General features: G+C 36.8%; 1 protein-coding gene across 3 annotated transcripts in view; it reads left to right on the top strand.

Moving 5' to 3' along the window:
• The window catches only part of SLC16A9 (solute carrier family 16 member 9), a 52227-nt gene that overhangs the window by 16390 nt on the left and 17154 nt on the right, over nt 1–18683 (top strand). For all 3 annotated transcript variants that reach the window (XM_041747857.1, XM_041747858.1, XM_041747856.1), the window contains exons 2-3: nt 5605–5836; nt 16531–16674. In XM_041747857.1, the coding sequence (XP_041603791.1) occupies nt 5641–5836; nt 16531–16674 (340 nt within the window). In that variant the 5' untranslated portion in view covers nt 5605–5640. The remainder of the gene's footprint in view (nt 1–5604; nt 5837–16530; nt 16675–18683) is intronic.

Consider the following 18683-nt stretch of genomic DNA (forward strand, 5'->3'; position numbering starts at 1 on the left):
TCTGGTTAAAAAAGATTCCAAATTGTCAAAGAATGTACTAGAAAATACTACAATGTACGTATTTTATAGAAGCTTATCTTCATACAGTTATATGAATAAGAGCCCCAAACTATGAATATACTTATGGAACACTATTCCAAATAAAAGAGCACTCTCTGATATTTATAGATCTTATTATTTTTTAGGACAAAATAGTTCATCACTTAGATAACATAAATGGATTATTAGTGCCAGCATATATTATGTAAATATGAAAAAAAATACTATCAAGTATAAGCTTCTTGAGACACTTTCTTCTTAAATTTCAAATGAGAGTGCTACCTTTCTAATTTTGTTTTCCTCTGTGACCCCCTCGAAGATCTACCTTCTTTGTTTTCCATCAAACCTAGTAGGCCTATCCTGATTCCACACCCACATTCATGTTGTTTTTCCTGCCAGACCCTCGCTTTCTTGAATCTCTCCATTGTTCTTTAGGACCAAACTTCTTCATAATGCCTTCCATTCCTGCTTTCATTTCCCTCTGACTCCCAAACCAGCCACCTTTTTGGGACTCAAAGATTCCATGCCATCTTACACCCCTCACTGGATTATAAGGTCTTAGTGGGCAAAGGCCATGTCTTATACTTCTTTTGACTTCCCCTGGTATCTAGTGCAATATAATTTAATTTGTAAGTGACCAAAAACTTGTTGAATAAAGATAACTTTTATAATACTGTATTTTTGTAAATATTAGCATAAGTGTGCTTAGTGGAAATTTCAGTTAATTTGAAGTTTTTATTTAAAAGAATGGAAGAGAAGAGATTTTTTTTTATCATATTGGGATCATAAGATACAAAGAAAGGATAATTAGAAATTTCAGAGAAAAAATATGGCATATCTATATTTCTTATATTATGTGGTCACAGATTATATTCCTAAGTTTACCCTTTAGCCCAAATGGAACAAAGTGGGGTATACAAAGTTAAAATAATCAACTTTAAATTACTGCACACTCAAATTTGTTAATTATGTTTCAAGGAAAAGAAACAAATAGCAGCTAACTTAACCAGCTAATTGGGTTTGCTCTTAGAGTGAAATGAAAGGCTGGAGAAACCAATTTTGGGTATCCCCTAGGTAGTAAGGTAGTAGGAACTGCCAGAGAGTCTCTTCAAAATGTACTACCTTTGGTATCAATAAATATCTATTTTGTTATTCCTTATGGCATTTTTCTTAAAATTCAGAATCCTGGGAGAGAGGTCCTGCTGACCTTGTGTGGGTCAAGTACTACACTATGGGTCAAGATCAAGGAATCTTGATCAATAGTCCTACCAACTGTCTATCCATATGACCCTATGTCTACCCAGATGACCCAAGTCCCCCAAGGGAAGCTGGAAACCATTGTAAAAGGAGGAAAAATAAAGATTAGTCTATTTGTGAAGTCACCTAGCATATATAATCTCAGAGAAATAGCACCTAAGGAATAAAGGAAACTATGAGAAAGGTACTCATTATACTGATAGAAAACAAGAAATCACAAAATGGTGTTTTCCACCATGTTTTGTTGAGACTACATGTATATCAAACGATGAGACAATTAAAGGTCAGAAGCTGTTAGCCAACTCTATAAAAACTTGTCTTTCTAGTCAGAGTTGATATTAACGGGAGCTTTGTATTTCAAAGGTTGTTCTCCCAAATATTTACTGTGAGAAGAATTCTCTGGCTCTTGTCCTATGTGTTGAAATGTCACCCAAGGCAAGGCAAAGTAAATCAAGGCCAAGGTATTTTATGTGTAAAGGCATTTCTGTCTACTTAGGTCTGCAAACTGGCAGGGGAGATACTCCTCACCCATTCACAACCCCCACCCTCCAGAAAATACTGACTTTCTTCATGATTCTGGTGCTTTGCCTATGTAATTGTGTGCTTTTCTTGAAGTGCTATAATTTGAAGATTTAAATGAAGGACAGTCTCATATGCATTTGTTCTTATACAGCCTTTTAGTCTTTTTAGATGTTTGGCCATTGCTATCATATATTATTTAGTTTAGGAAATCAAGATTATATTTTCTTTAAAAGGGATTTTGAACAAGAAAAATTACAAAGTACCAAATTGTCATTAGAAGGACCAGAATTACATTGCTTGCTTTTACAGCACAGTAAGTACTAGAGGGAGTTAATTTCTGATGAAGGGACATATCTAATTATTTCAAAGGATTTAGACATTTGGAAGTTTGCAGTATTCTGTCTACTAACACAATCTTTTGGTCTAAGAGACTGGCTTTTAGACTCTACAGTTTTATGTACAAATTGTAACATCTTCCAGTTTTCAGTTATGAAATACTGAAAGTTGATTTATACAAAGGCCTGTGGCAGGTGGTGAAGTGATTTCTGCCTAGTGTTTTGAATGTCCAAGTGAAGAAATTCACTGAACCCCAGATATATATTTTTTTTTTTGAACCCCAGATATATTGATGGGTGTAACTGTATTCTCTTAAGGTAACCAAATGCTCCATTATCTAATTAGGGATGTGCATGAATGGATGGATGATGATTTCCACTGTTGTTAGCTATTATCTGATGAAATCACAGCCAAGGGAATGGCTTAGAAAAATCTGTGGTCAAAGAAGACTCTGTCGAAACTAATTGTAAACATAACATGGTGCAGAGACATAGGAGGTATGGATTAAGTGGGAAGCCTTGTTGGAGGCAGGGAGATCAAGGCTTGGGCCTCCAAATCCATTGCCATGTAAACTGTTTTAGAACTTTGAAAGTAGTATTTTCAAATTCTTTTAAAATATCATTTTGATACCACAACTTAGTAAAAGTTAAAACCAAAAAAGACAAATATAACTTATCAATTTAAATCCTTCCCTTTTCCCCCAAAGAGGCTGAGATAATCAAAATAGTGCATGAACCAAGGATGATTTAATGCAATAATTCAAGGATGGTTCAATAGTAGAAAATACAGATTTTATTACATTAAAAGTTATATGGAAAAAAATCTTAATCATCTTCTGCACCAGAAATGCATTTGATAAAATATAGTAAGCATTCTTTATAAGAATACTCAAAAATAGAGACATATAAATGTTTTCTTAACTTTGTGAAATTAAATTGATCTAAGCCCCAGAGACAGAACCTTGGCATTTGATAGTGTTCCAACTAAGTTAGGAACCAAAGACATAAACCTTACCTATTATTTAACATTATTCTTTATACCCTGTTTGATGCAAAGGCAAAAGAAGGAAATCTGAAGTATAAAAATTCAAAATAAAAATGTAAAACTATCACTGTTTGTAGATGATTGTGTAGCTTTATTGTATTATATATTGTATATACTCAAGAGAATCATCAAAAAATCTATAGCAAACAAGAGAATTTAGTAAGGTAGTGGGACACAAAATTAACATATAGACATCAATAACTTTTACATACACAAAGAAATAACCCCAATTATAATATTAGCAAAAAGAATAGAATACTTAAAAAGAAATGTTAGGGAAAATTTTAACATTAAGAATGCAATAGTAGACTTAAACAAATGCAAAGGCACGCTATGTTCTTTGATAGAAAGACTCAGATCCTTTGATAAAAGGATCAAATTGCCTTAAATCCACTTACAAATTTAACTCATGGAACAGTTAAATTTGTAATTAAACTAATATGGAAATGGTGAGTGAATAGAGAGATCAATGGACCAGAATGGAAAATTCAGAAATACACCTATGTATATATACCCGAGAATTAGATAGGAATTACAAATGACTTTTCACCTATGAAAGGAACACAAGATTCAAGGAATGCTGAAAAATGCACTATAAATCTATAATCAAATAATGTTTTACAGTTACCACACCAGCAAAAACCCAAAAGTTTTATGACACATCCCATATTGCTGGGGATAATATAAATTGTTTTAATCCCTTGAAGCCAATTTCATAATGCTGGTTACAATTACAGTGTACATGCCTTTTGGATTTTACCTAACATATGCATATATGCAGAAAGATATATGTATATGTAAGGTTATTCACTGCAGTGTTTTCATTGTAAGTCACAGGGAGCTGGTTGAATTAAGAGAAAGTCCTATACTGAAACACAGTGCAGCATGAAGAAGAAAATAAGGAAGGTCCCTGTGCATTGATGGTAAAGATCTTCAGGATATTTGTCAAGTGAAAAAAAAGCAAGACATATACAAATATGTGTGTGTGTGTGTGTGTGTGTGTGTGTGTGTGTATAATGTATGTATATCATACTATTTTTCTGTGTAAAAAATAGAAGAAATCTATATTTGAGTTAGCAATATATGCATAAGCAAACTCTGGAAGAATGTAAAGGAAACCAGAAGCATTGTTTTCCTGAGGAGGATATGGGGTTAGGTGGGAAATAGATAGGTGTGGGCTGTATAGCTTTCAGCCTTCTTTTTCATTTTTGAACTAGATAATAGCTAATAAACTAGATAATATAATATATTATGATATATATATTATATATCATATAGCAATAGCCAAACACCTAAAGAGACTAAAAGGCTGTGTAATGTTTGCCTATTCAGTAAATAAACAAGTGTGTAGCCATCTGGTGAGATACTTTATGCTTATTAAGAAAAAAAGACTAAGGATGCTGTCTATATATTGATAGGGAAAAATCTTGGGGATGTTACGTGCATGCGACAAGGTCTGGAATAGAATGTACAATATGCTACTTTTTGTTGAAAAAGAGGAAAATCTAAGAACATTTGCTTGGTTTTCCTTGTATATTCATGAAGAAAATCTGGAAGGATACTCAGATTGGTGGACATTGTCATATGCTGCCAATTCCTCTCCAGACTCCCTCTGTGAATGAGATATTCCTTGCCCCAGCTGCTAAGAGTACTGCCAGCAGGGTGCCTTCAGTTGACAGCCCTAAGGGAATGACTGACTCCTTTGAAGGGAGCCCCCTCACCTAAGGTCACGCCCTCTTCCTGGATGGCCTGAATCTGGTGAATGATGGGGATATGATGGGTCAGCTCTCCATGCCTAACTCAGGGCAACTCTGAAGGGCCATCTCAGCTTTAGAAGTTCCCTTTCTAGGTGCACCTGGATGGCTCAGTGGTTGAGCGTCTGCCTTTTGGCTCAGGTCATGATTCTTGAGTCCTGGGATCAAGTTCCACATTGAGCTCCCTGCAGGAGTCTGCTTCTCCCTCTCCCTTTGTCTCTGCCTCTCAATCTGTGTCTCTCATGAATAAATAAATAAAATCTTAAACAGAAGTTCTCTTTCTTGACACTACATGTCAGCTTACCTTTTTCCTCTCCTGCCTGTTATAAAAAAACCTCCTTCTTACAAGAGTCTGCTTCCTGGGGAAGCCAACATGTGACAAGAAACCAAACTTGGTGAGTGGGGACAGTTTTCACTCTGTGCCTTTTTATAATTAAAAAAAATTTTTTTTGAACCATGTGGATGTATTCCCTACTCAAATCATCAGTAAAAATTTTAAAGTTACTTGTTATGTCAGTGATATTTAATGCTTTTCTGTGTGTATTTTTAGAGAAGCTTTTCATGATTTAATTTAGGAGGAGATATTTTTAATCCAAAATACTGTGCCCTATCATGCTCTAAATATGCTTTTCTTCTTTTTGTTTTTTCTTAGGACCTATAGAGGAATACCTCACGATCTTACCTTACGATGGAATTTAAAAAGTCACCTGATGGTGGATGGGGCTGGGTGATTGTGCTTGTCTCCTTTTTCACTCAGTTTTTGTGTTATGGATCACCATTGGCTGTTGGAGTCCTGTACATAGAATGGCTGGACACCTTTGGTGAAGGGAAAGGAAAAACAGCCTGGGTCGGATCCCTTGCAAGTGGAGTTGGCTTGCTTGCAAGTAAGTGGATATATTTATGCTTCTTCTCACCCCTTTATCATTTAATTAGATTTGTTGCATAACTAATGTTGTGCAAGGCATAGGAGGATATTTTTTAAAGTATATTTCCCTGCCTTCGTTGAGATCGTGGTCCCTTTCTCTATAATAAACCTGTGTGAAAATACAGAGTTCCATGAGATCTTCATTCATTTATTTATTCATTTTTTTGCTATTATGTGCCAGGCAGTGTGCTAGATGCTGGATATAAAAAAGATGAACAGTAAACACATTGTTTCCGTCCTTAAGAGACTCACAGTTTAGTGAAAGACACACATGAGAAAGAATGACACAGGGAGATGAAGACAGATCCAAGCATGTCCAGTGAATGATGGTGACCAAAGGACTGTATGATGTTAGGCAGTCCTGTAAGCAGTTCCTGTATGATTCAAAATTACTCCTCTCAGATTAGGTACACTGTGATCAAATTGTATGAACATCATTTGTGTCACCTTCATAAGAAAGTCCCATTTCACACTGGTGACATTGGTCAGAATTTTAATATAGTATTATATATGATACAGATGTGAGGTATTTTGTCTCCAAAAGACTTCTCATAATGTCTCCAAAAGTAATGTTCTTCATAAATATTTATATATAATAGTGACTCCTGTCATCTTTAGAAAGAACAGTAGAGGGTTTTTGTTTACCTTTAAAGGATAAAAATCATATGGCACTTTAGTTTCTGAAGTAATAGTTTGAACTCTGCAGCAATATTTAGTGGTCATCTAATTTACTTGGAACTATTTAAGCACAGGTGTGCTAAGATGGTTTGGGATCAGTAGCCCTGGGGTCTCTTTCTGTGTGCTATGACATGGTTCATGAGTAAATCACAATCTCTATTCTGTGGGTATATAAGGAGAAAATAAGGACATTGAATGTGGTGCTTTGTAAAGTAATTTTCAGCTTTGAAATGATTTCATGAAAACAAAATGTATTAGCCATACCTTCTCCTGAATATCACTAAAGAGAATTTCTTTAAACAAAACAAAACATTTGCTTCCAACTAATGTATTACCTTGTTTAAAGTAAAAGCAAGACTTGAAAAACAATGCTGGATCATCTGGCCATGCCAGATAAGATAACTAAACATAACTAAACAAATGAAAATAATACTATCATTATGAACTTATGAGAAACAGGAAGAGTTTGCTCAAGATATTTTTGAAAGAGTTTTTCAAAATGTGGATTGTTTGCAAAGCTGTCAAAGTACAAATGGATGATAGGTGATATGTTAATATAGGGGTTTGCAAGTATTGATTTCTAGAAAATGATCTGGTATGAGGAGGACAGAATTTTTTGATGTTCTCCAATTAGTTACATTTCTATTACCGAATACTAAGTAAAACAAAAGTGTCATTACTTTGTCTTCCAGCAGGGGTCAAGGATAATGGAAATGATGTCTCAGCACACACTCAGAGAACAAATTTTTTTCACTAAGTCTGTCCAGGTAGAAGTTGAGGGTTCAGAGAAGCTGAGAGCTCTTTAGGGATGGGTGGGGCAGAACTCAGGCTGAGACTCTGAACTGCAGCTCTACACTTTCACCAAGCTCCCTCTGCTTCAAGGGTCATGAGTGGGCCCCTTAGCTTTTAGGAGGTCCAGCTACATAATTTGCAGGCTCCAGTACAAGATAAAATGCAAGACCTCTTGTTAAGAATTGTAAGACAGCAACAGCAGAGCAGTAAATCAAGTGCATGACCCTTCTAAGAGCTGTGCTCTGTGAGGCCAGAGTAGGCTTAAGCCTACAAAGCCAGGCTTGCTTGTAGGAGCTGTGGAAATAGAGCATCCCTCCAAAGTTCAGGGGAGAGAACAAGTATTGGGGCGGGGAGGGAGCATTGGATTGAAGTCAATGGCTAGTTCAAATCCTGATGCTAAGACTACTTAGCTGAGATACCTTGTGTAAGTCCCACTTCACTTCACCTCAGGGTCATCAGCTAGATTAGGAGGCACTTGGACCAGCTGGTCATACCCTTTGAAAGTGAACATGGAATAAAGAGACCAGAGTGTTTTTGAATGAGGGAGTGGTAGGAAAAATATATGGCTGAAGAGCGACCCCTGATAGGTGTGTGTATGTGCACAGGTGTGAGCACTTTAGTTGATATTCACTGAACATGCATGATATTGGCCTCCCCTGGCTCTTCATAACATAAATTAAAGGACAAGCCTGGAAGCCATGCTAGTGAAGTATTAGCAAGAGGTGTCTAACAGCATGTGAACCATGTCAGCCCTTTGTTAGCAACTTTGTTGTACAGAGAAACAAACACATTAGTACTACCTTGAAAATGGGAAAAGTATAGCTTATTTTGGTGACCCAAAAGGTTATCAGCAGTTCCTAACCAGGGAGGTAGCTAGAATCATCTATAGAAATGGTTTAGCATATAAAGGCCTTTAGTCGACCCTCAGACATTCTAATTCAGTCAGTCTATGATAGGGCCCACATATGTGAATTTTTATAACCTGAGAAGTGATTTTCAGATGGGAACTACCACTGGCTTAAGCCCTCTTAACTTAGATTTCAATCTTGCAGTTTTTCGATAATTCTCTAATGTATGATTGGCCTTCACTTCTTTGTAAAGGGAGCTACTGTAGGTTTCTGCTTGGTTGTAGCAGTGCATATGCCATGTAAAACATGAAAAATAGTGCCAACTGATTCTGATTTGGTGAAAAAAACACACATAAATGGACTTCTTTGCATGTTTTTTGATAAAATATAATTTATATTTGTGTGTATATAGTTATATTCATACTTTTTTGGGATAAAGATGGACTTTACATATATACATACATATATGCACACATATATATGTATGTGTGTATATGTGTGTTTGTGTATATTTACTCTTAAATTCAGGAGTATTTATGAATTACTCAAGTTTGTCTAAAAAGGCACTTTCCTACCTATCAGTGCAGTGGGGTGGAGATGGGGGGTGAGGATGGGTGTATTCATTTTAACTAGCTACCCAGATGATTATGATGCAGGTAGGCCATAATATTTCTGAGTACATGAGTTATTTTCTTTACTCAGTTTTGTCCAGAGAAGACATAGTAGGTCTCTTCTACAATCCAGCTCCTGGGGCTTTATAACTGAGGCAGACCCAGAAGAATAAGTACCTCTGCTAAGCTGCTTACATTTGCTTGTCCCTCCAGTTCACTAAGAGCCCCTTCTGTGCCTGGCTCAATACCAGCCACTTTCACATACTTGATCTTAATTGATCCTCCCAACAATGCTCTGAAGTAGACATTATTGTCCTTAAGTTTTAGGGGCCAAGATGCCCACATGAAGATGAAGCCCAAGATAAAGCCCATTCTCTAAGAGGAATAGTGACAGCCAAGCTCCAGTTTTTCTAACCTGTTAAGCCTGTTTCTTCGTTTTTAAATTGGGGACAATAAAAGTACTGCCTAATATGATTGTTGTATAGAATAATTGAGGAGGTGCTTGTATATGGTGAGTGCTCCACAAACATTAGCTATTTGAGAACAAGAATCAGCCACAAATAAAGTAAAATCACTTTCCCAAGCAGTTCCAACCAGACTGTGGAATCTGCAAAAGAAAGGGACCCTTCAGAATGAAAGACAAAGATATTTCTGGGGCGATGGGCTGAAGGGAGAACTAGAACTTGGTAAGATTGTCCCCAAGCATCTCAAAGTTTAAGGCCCACCCCTTTTCTCTGGCAAAATTAGACTTGGACAGTAGCTCACAGTAGCATATTAGAACAATGCAAGACATGTACTTCTTTACATTCTTCATAATCTTAATTTTTCATTCCTTCTCTTTGAAACTTGAATAATTGAGGAGAAAATACTTCTTCCTCTTGTCTGAATTATTTGCTTGTCCAGGTGATCCTTGGGATGAATAGTGCTGGGAATTTGGGTTACACCTAGTAAGTGAGTTCACTTCCATTACATACATCCATAGAGTCTCCTCTGTGCTCGTGATTCCAAGACAGAAGACATTTTTTTGTGCTTATAAGAGATTTTAGTTTCAGGGAGGAGACAGAAAAAAAAGCTTACTAATTTGAGACTTCAGAAATGCAAGGGCAAAGCAGTGTCTGGAGTTTTATATAGGTTGGTTGTAAGGTGGGCCAGATGGGAGGATGGGCTGTACATGGTGGACCGTTGAAGGAGAAAGCCATCCATATGGATTCCCTCTATGCAGAGTCTTGGAGCCTGCACTGGTAGGATAAATCTGGTTGCAGAAGGAAGCAGTGCATTGGGAGACGTGATGGTCAATGTTAACCTTAACCAGGTTAACAGGCTGTATTTCCCCAGTTACTCAAGCAATAGTGTGTTTCTGTAAAGGTATTCTATAGATGTGCTCAAAGTCCATAATCAACTGACTTTAAGGAAGGGAGACTATTCTAGATAATTTGGGTGAATGTGATTCAATCCATTAAAAAGATTTAGGAACAGAAATGAATTTTTCCAGAAGAAGAAATACCATCTTCGAATGATAGCTTCCACCTTTGCCAAAGAGTTCCAACCTGTCCTCCCTGATGGCCTGCCCTAGGGGTTTCGTACTTGCCCAGCCAGGTCTCACAATTGCATAAGCCAGTTCCTTGCAATAAATCTCTCTTAACATGTATCTTCTGGTTCTGTTTCTCTGCCTGAAACGTGACTGATGGAGGAGAGATGAACTTAACTCAAGGGGGATCATGGCTCTGCATTGGTTTCAGATGAGCTAAAGTGCTTCTTGGTTAGACGTCATTTTTCAAATTTAAGAAGGGTGGTGCCGTTTTTCAGACAACAGAGTTGCTGAAACAGCAGGGAGACCTTTTGTTCTGTATTTTTGTACTCTAAGCAGATTTAACAGTCTCTCCTCCCTTTTCTTCTTAATTCCTCCACAGACCTGCAGATTGATAATGAGTCAGTAAATCTATCCTCAGATTAATATAGTAAGTCAGTATAGCCATTTGGGCTTGCTGAATGAGTTGTGACTGCTGACAGAGTAGCATTTGAGGATTATCTGGACGATTTTACTCCCAAGCTCTGTTAACTCCTTCAAGTAGGACTGAATTTCTGCCTCCTACAAGAATTCTGTTGCATTGGCTAGTTCCCAGTATGCTAGGCATTTCCAGGATTGGTGAGAATAACGCTGGATTTTTGAATTAGCTTTCTGTACTCTCTGTATATCACCAAACCAATCAATAAGCAAGGCAGTCACTCTGCACGAGATCAAGGATTTGATTGGGTTTGGCTCCTTAGTGCCTTTCTTTTCCTTTAGGGAGATGAATTTGAATTTCTGGTCTCAGCAGGAACAAGGGGTGAGAAACCTATAAGAATTTGCTGGGCTGCCTGCATTGTGGGTAGAGGGATAAGTCTCTCATGGCCCAGTCATCTGCTCTATTAGGAAATTCTTGCTATGCTTCAGTTAATACAGCATGGTTACTGCTCTATTTTATTTCTCACTCTATTTATGAGTCAGCCTATTTATGGCTTCAGTGCTGTAGGCCTGGCCATCCTATCACTCTTAGGATTCTGAAACTGTTTAGGAGAGCTAAGTGCATGGAAGTTGATTTATTTCCCAAAGGGCATGATTTCTTTCCCAAAGCTATCTTATAATAATGAGAAAGTGGAAAACCACATTGTGTTTCTATTTCCTCCATTTAGCATTTTCATCCCTTTTGTTGATAAAACCATACTTTATGGCCCAGTGCAAGGCTCAGTTTTTTTGGCCCAAGGTGCTCTCTCTTTTCTGAAATCCCAAAACATATGAAACCTTTCTTTGGGTGCCTCTTGTCTGTGACTTTGGATTTTAATTTAACTCGTGTGTGTTTATTTTGTCTTCTGGTTTAGGTCTTGGATTGTGTGTATTTCTCTCTGTGTCTTCTATCATAATATGAGACTCCAGTGCTGTGCTGTCCAGCCACATGTGGTTATTGAGCATTTGAAATGTGACTAGTTCAGGCTGAGATGTGCTATAAGTGTAACAAATTCACACTGGATTTCAAAGCTTACCACAAAACAAAAGATTATAAATGTCTCATTAATGATACTGAAATGATAATGTTTTAGATGTATTGGATCAGATAAAATGTATTACTAAAATTAATTTCGCCTCTTTTTACTTTTCTAACATGCCTACTAGGTAGTTTAGAATTCCATATGTGGCTCATATGTGTGACTTCTTGTATTTCTAATGTGTAGTGTTACTCCAGTGGACACTTGTTAAATAGTGAAGGAGTGACAGTGGTCAAATGTTTAGTCTTTTGTTTGATTGATGCAGACTTAAATATAATGTTACTAACATACTTTTAAATTTTAAGAAGAGGATTCTTCTTCCGTGCTAATTTTAACAGCCAGCAAAACTTTAGCTCTGTTATTTTTTCCTAAATTACCCTGAGGGCTGAAGCAAACAATTTCATCACTTACTTGGAGATCATTCTGACTTCCTTATAACAACCCATTCTTCTCATTTTCTTAATTCACCCATGATCACAACAACAAAACAATTTTTCAGTTAGAATTTTCATTTTCATTTCCCTTTTTATTCCCCTCATTGCTGAAAATTACCTCAATAAGCACAAAATGAAGCAAAAAATATAAAACAATTTGTTAATAGTCATCTGCAAATCAGACTGATTGAGGTAATCCCATCCTTATCTTCCTTTCTTTCTTTGCTCTTGACTTTGGTTTGTAGGGCTACTCCCTGGGCTCTTACCTTTTTTTGAGTGAATGTGTCTCCATTGTGCCAATAATGTTGCCAGGAGAATAGAATATCTTTAAGAGCCCTGACTCTCATTTGTGAGGAAGGTTAGAGCTGTTCACCTGTCAGTGCCCCACACTGCCATCTCCATCCTTAGACCATTCTTCTGTGCTGACTGCCAGCTCTGCTACTTAACAGGTAGCCAAGGACTTTCAGTTCAACCAATCTTCAGGATTAATCTCCCAAACAGAATGTAGTAATGGTAATAATGGCTCCCAAACACCATATACATACAGCTGTAGTTCCAAGAAACATTTTCACTGAAGGTAAAATGATTATAAAGGCACTGATACTCTGTGTGTGTGTGTATAAGGTTCCCATTATCTTCTTACTATCTTACATTTATTTTATTCTCAAGTCCTATCTTTCTCATTATTTCCTAATTAAAATCCTTCTTCCTCTTGAATGAAATGGCAGCAATAATAGATGGTTGTTACATTTTTAAAAAGACTTTATTTGTTAAAAAAAAAAAAAAACTGGCACCAGATGAAGCTTTCTGTCTTCCTTTCTGTCTAAAATTTCACAGCTTTCAAGAAGTAGAATCACTGGCTCATATTGTGAGTTAACTAACTCTTGTTCCAAAGACCCCTTCTGCAAAGTAGGAGACCCGAAGCATTATAAGAAATCTCCTCTGAGAGTCGTCTTTTTATTGAATTTATCTCTTGAAACTGATCCAGTACTGAGGAGTACTCTATGGTTTCTCATCTTGGAAAAGTTGCCTGAAATTGCTAGAGCTAATAAGCATGTAAATGTGTTACGTCTTGCAGATGTGACTTAATGGTCAATTCCAGTTATACTTTGCCCTAATTGTTATTGATGAAATATGAAGCCGATGTGGTCTAAATCTATGTAAATAGAATCTAGAGATACTTTAGTTCTGCAGATGAGAATAAAATAGTTTGCTTTGAAATTTTAAACACCAAAATGAGCATGAATGTTACATTTTCATCTGCCATCAATTCACAGAACTACTTAAACTGTAAGATATTAACAAAAGTATATTGGCATTCTTTACTAGTATTTTGATTTTTAGGAAATAATTAATATGTCAAATGAAATACTTCTCAGTTGGGAAAAACGCTAAGCTGACTTTGGCTTTACCCCTGTCATTGATTGGCTATGGATTCTTAGTCAAATTACAGGGTCATTCTGAATTCCAGTTTTATCATTTTAAAAATGAAGTGTTTGGACTCTTTTCAAGGCCTCTTTTAGTTCTAAAAATCTGCTTTAAATCTCTGACATCAAGATTTTTTTCTCTAAGTAAGCAGCAGATGGCAGTATGAAAGTAGATAATTTTTTAAAAAGAGCTCTCAATTTACTGTTTTTATCAAAGAATTTCTGCTCATTTTTCCCCTAAGCTTAATTTTTTTCTCAAAAGTCATATGTTAGCCCAAAATGATTTATGAACTTATCCCATAATTGATAATGGTTATGTACTTACTAGCATGTAATAGTTCTAGTGTAAGTGTACATGCTATGAAAATTATTACCCTTCATCTACATCCCTAGTTTCCCATACTTTGCGTCTCCTTGTGGAGTTATCATGCATTAAGGAGCGTACATTTAAAGTCCTTTTTTGAGGTTGGAACTTGAAACTCTTCAGGTATGCCAGTAATTATCTCTGTGTTTTAATTCCATTGTGCTTGTTAAATTTGTTGACACCGAGTCTCGATGTCAGTGCAGTTTGGTAAACAACACAGAAGGGTCATGCTTTTATGATGTTTTATGAAATTTGACCATTAAAATCAGTTCTATTTTTGAAGTGTCTAAGTATTTCCCATTGGTTATATAGACAGCTCAACTACTGGATAATAAGTTTGGTCTTTCAAGTGGATTTTCCTTTTAAAACACTGGCACAGAATATTCCCCTTTGTTTATTATATAAACATATCAGTCTGCTTTTCTATACCAGCTCACATAGAAGGCCTGAAATGTCAGGGGCCAGTTCATGACCAGGGAGAAATGTGGGAGAGCTGTACATGTGGAGAGAGCTATGTGCTATCTCAGTGGTCATATCCTGTTCTTAAGTATGCACTTGAGAGATTCTCTGGTATTGGCAGGAATGTTGGACTTGGAGTGGTAAGATCCTGGCTCTATCACTTACTTACTAACAATGAAACTCATTTCTCTGAGGTTACTAAATGAAAGATATATACAGAAAAGTGTGCATATCATGAGTATAGCTTGATGAATTTTTTACAAACCAAGTTACACCTGTGATAAGCGCAGTCACATCAAGAAACAGAACATTGGTAGTACCCCGGAAGGTGGGCTGTGCTCTCTTCTGGTTATAACTCCCTAGCCATTATTAAAGATGACTGTTATCTTGACTTCTAATCATAGATTAATTTTTCCTGTTTTTGTACTTTTTATAATTGCAATTATGCAACGTATACTTTCTTGTGTTGAGCATCTTTCACCCAACATATATTTATGAGATACTTCTATATGTGTATCTATAAATCATTCGTTCTCATTGCCACGTAATAGTCCATTGTATGACTATACCAGAATTCACTTATACATTCTATTGCTGATGAACATCTGGGTTTTTAGGCTACTGTGAATAGTTCTGCTGTGAACATTTATGTACTTCTGAAACAGGTATTTCTATTGAGTGTGTACATGGGAGCAGAATTTCTGGGCTATACAATGTGCTATGTTCAGCTTTAGGAGACAATATGAGAGTTCTGATTGCTTCATATCCTTATAACACTATCGTCTGCCTTTCGTCATCCTGGTGATTGTGCTTTTTAAAAATTGGGGATGATAATTTGTACCTGAAAGGTTGTTGGCAACTTAATTAAGGTGTATTTCTCCTTGCATTCAAAGTCTGGGCTCTTTCTTCTGCCATGGGCTTGGATAACCTCTCTGAGCTTCAGTTTCCTTCCATGTAAATGAGACTAATGGGCTGAATAATCCTTAATGTCCTTTCGTTTCTGATACGCTCAGCTCTGTAGCTGTAGGTGTCTTTTAGGTATCCTGCTATTGGGAAAGAATTTCACTATCACTTAAATCCCATTACTTGAGTAGTTGCCCACTTACCCATAGAACAGATCCAGGTAGTGTCACTGTTACCTGTCATTCGATGGTGTACTTCCTCCCACAAGTTCCAGGTCACACATAGAATGTAGGACCATGGTACTGACTGACTCATACCCAAATGGGTAGGATGCTTTTCCATTTGACCTCACCTGCCAGAATAGTCTCTAGGGAGTAAATAACCACCACCATCCACATCTCTCTACAGGGTCACAATTGGTTGTGTTCAGTCAGTCATCAAGCTTATTTTCTCATCAATTATATGACCACCCTTTTGCGGGGTAGGAAAAATGCATGGAATGTGCAGGAGGCAAAAATCCTCAACATAGTATGATGGTTAAAATGCTGGGCTCAGGAGTCAGACTGCCTGTGTTTTTACTTCTTCCCCTGTTACTACTCTGGTGGCTGCTGCTGCCATTCTCATCACTGAAGAGCTGGCATTGATTGGGGACTTCCTGGTGTCAGGCCTTGTGATCAGTTTGACACCTGTGCTCTCATTTGTCTTTGCTGTAATGCTGTGCGGTGGTACTTTTATTACAATCTTCAGATGTGGAAACTGAGGCACAGAGAGATCAAAAAAGTTGCCTGAGATTGAATCGCCAGCAAGTAGCAGAGCGCCAAATTTGAGTAAGGTCTGACTCCAGAATGCCCATTTCTTAACTATGTGGCCTTACCATCAGGAAACTCTAATTTCCTTATCAAAAAAATGAGGTTAACAGTAGTATCCACCTACCAGGGCTGCGGTGAGATTAAAATGAAATGTGATTGTTTATGGGAAGTATCTCACAGAGTGTCTGGAATATGGTAAATACACAGTAGATGCTTATTGTTAGTGTTCTTGTGTGGTGGAAAAGACCATTTTAAATTTATGATGGGATTGTCAAATAAGTGAAGGTTTCATTTATTATTTTAGGTCCTGTCTGCAGCCTCTGTGTCTCGTCTTTTGGAGCAAGACCTGTGACAATCTTCAGTGGCTTCATGGTAGCTGGAGGCTTGATGTTGAGCAGTTTTGCTCCCAATCTCTACTTTCTGTTTTTTTCCTATGGTATTGTTGTCGGTAAGAAAGCTGGTCACTAAATTTTTTCTAAGCTTCAGAGTTAAACATCATTTTATCAATGTCAGGTTTATTATTCCATTAATATAAGGCATGAAAATGATCAAAAATAATTTACTTTCAATCACCAAATCACTGAAAGCTACTGCCTTAGTAACATGTCTGCTCAGTGAGTCAAAATGTTTGAAAAGATAAACATGTTTTATCAATGCATATTATGTTCTCTTGCGAGGCACAAGATTTTTCATGTCAGCACTGGTTTCTAAAGCACAAAAAAGGAAAAAAGAGAGCGGGGAGCGTGAGCTTGACAGCACTTCCCACTGACTTAGGAAATGGTCATTGTCACATTTGCCAGTTAAGCAGGGCTCTGCTGAGCTATTTGTATTCTAAACATCCTGTCCTTCCAGGGTGCACAACTCAAAGTTACAGCAGAAATAAAAAGTAGATGTTAAAACACATCATTATTATTGTTTTTTAAAGATAAGGCACAAGTGAAGAAAAACTGAGTGGTAGGGATAATTGATGATGATCCTGGTTACAAGAGAGGGTCCGGAGCCTGAGAGCACTGACAGTTAGTTTTGGTGCAGATGCCTTTGTGATGTATTTTACTAATTGTTTTTTTTAATATTTTATTTATTTATTTATTTATTTATTAGAGAGAGAGAGAGAGAGAGAGAACAAGCAGGGGGAGCAGCAGGAGGAGAGGGAGAAGCAGGCAACCCGCTAAGCAAGGAGCCTGATGTGGGGCTCCATCCCAGGACCCCCAGATCATGACCTGAGCGGACCGTAGACGCTTAACCAACTGAGCTACCAAGGCACCCCTATACTATACTAATTGTATTCAATGTTCAGCATCATCAGACTATTCCTAGAGGCTGTTGGTAGGGAACTTGAAAAAGATGTCCAGCAGTCAACGTTTTTCCTAGTGTCTGAAGGAACCTAATTTTGTTGACTAGTAATATTCCTCTTTTTTTTTTACTTGGGACTGTTTCCCAAATAAACATAATAGAAGTAATAGCAGCTAATATGCACTGAGTACTCCCTCTGTGCTTGGCTCTGTGCTGAATGCTTTATCTGACCTCAGTTAATCTTCACAAGAACCCAAATTACAGAGAGGGAAAGGGAAGCTCAGAGAAATTACTAACTGAAGATATATAACTAGGATATTTGGTGTTGAATCCGTTCAGTCTGACACCACATCCTGACCCCGTTCACATTTTTGTAACTATTTTTGTGCTTTTTGAACACTTAAAGTCTATTTTAAATTTAACTACATACTCTAATATTGCTGAGATCTGAATCTAAATAAGCAAGTCCCGTGTTCGTTCTTTGAGAACATGCAATATATTTTTGGTATTTTATATTCCCTATAGTGCTTAATACAGTTTTGGACTGTGGGTAAAAATACATTAATCTCTTGCGTAAAATTTGAGAGTATCCATTGAATAATCATTTTGCATTGTTGTCCTAAAGCCATTAAAATAAAAAGGTAGATATCTGTGTTTATGCATGACTATTGTATTATTCCTTTTAGGACAAATCCCTTTTTACATAGAAAATTGAATTATTATGTCATTGATATGATTTGAGCATTTTCCCCAAACTCTGGACTACACATTTAAAATTTCATGGGATTTTCCTCCTTCACATGGTTTCAAGGTTAATCTAGGCATACAGAGTTGTTACCAACTTAGAAATTGATGCAGTGAGTGATACCATAGCATGCATTACTTATAGATTAAAATGAATTTTTAAGAGTTAAAAATTGGCTTGCAATATATACGAGTTATGTACATTTGATTGTGTTGGAAGACTGTCTAATAATATACAGAAAGAAAAAGACAATATTAACTAACTCCGATAACTAAATTTTAATTTCTGTAGCAATGGAGGGAGCAATGTGAAGTTATTTGGCTTATGTTGTTGAAACCTTTTGAGAACTAACTGTGCCCTTCCACTTCCATGAATCTATGATTATCAATTAATTAAATGGGATCTGAGATTGGTCTTGA

This window comes from Vulpes lagopus, chromosome 3 (genome assembly GCF_018345385.1).
Source record: "Vulpes lagopus strain Blue_001 chromosome 3, ASM1834538v1, whole genome shotgun sequence".
NCBI classification, from domain to species: Eukaryota; Metazoa; Chordata; class Mammalia; order Carnivora; family Canidae; genus Vulpes; species Vulpes lagopus.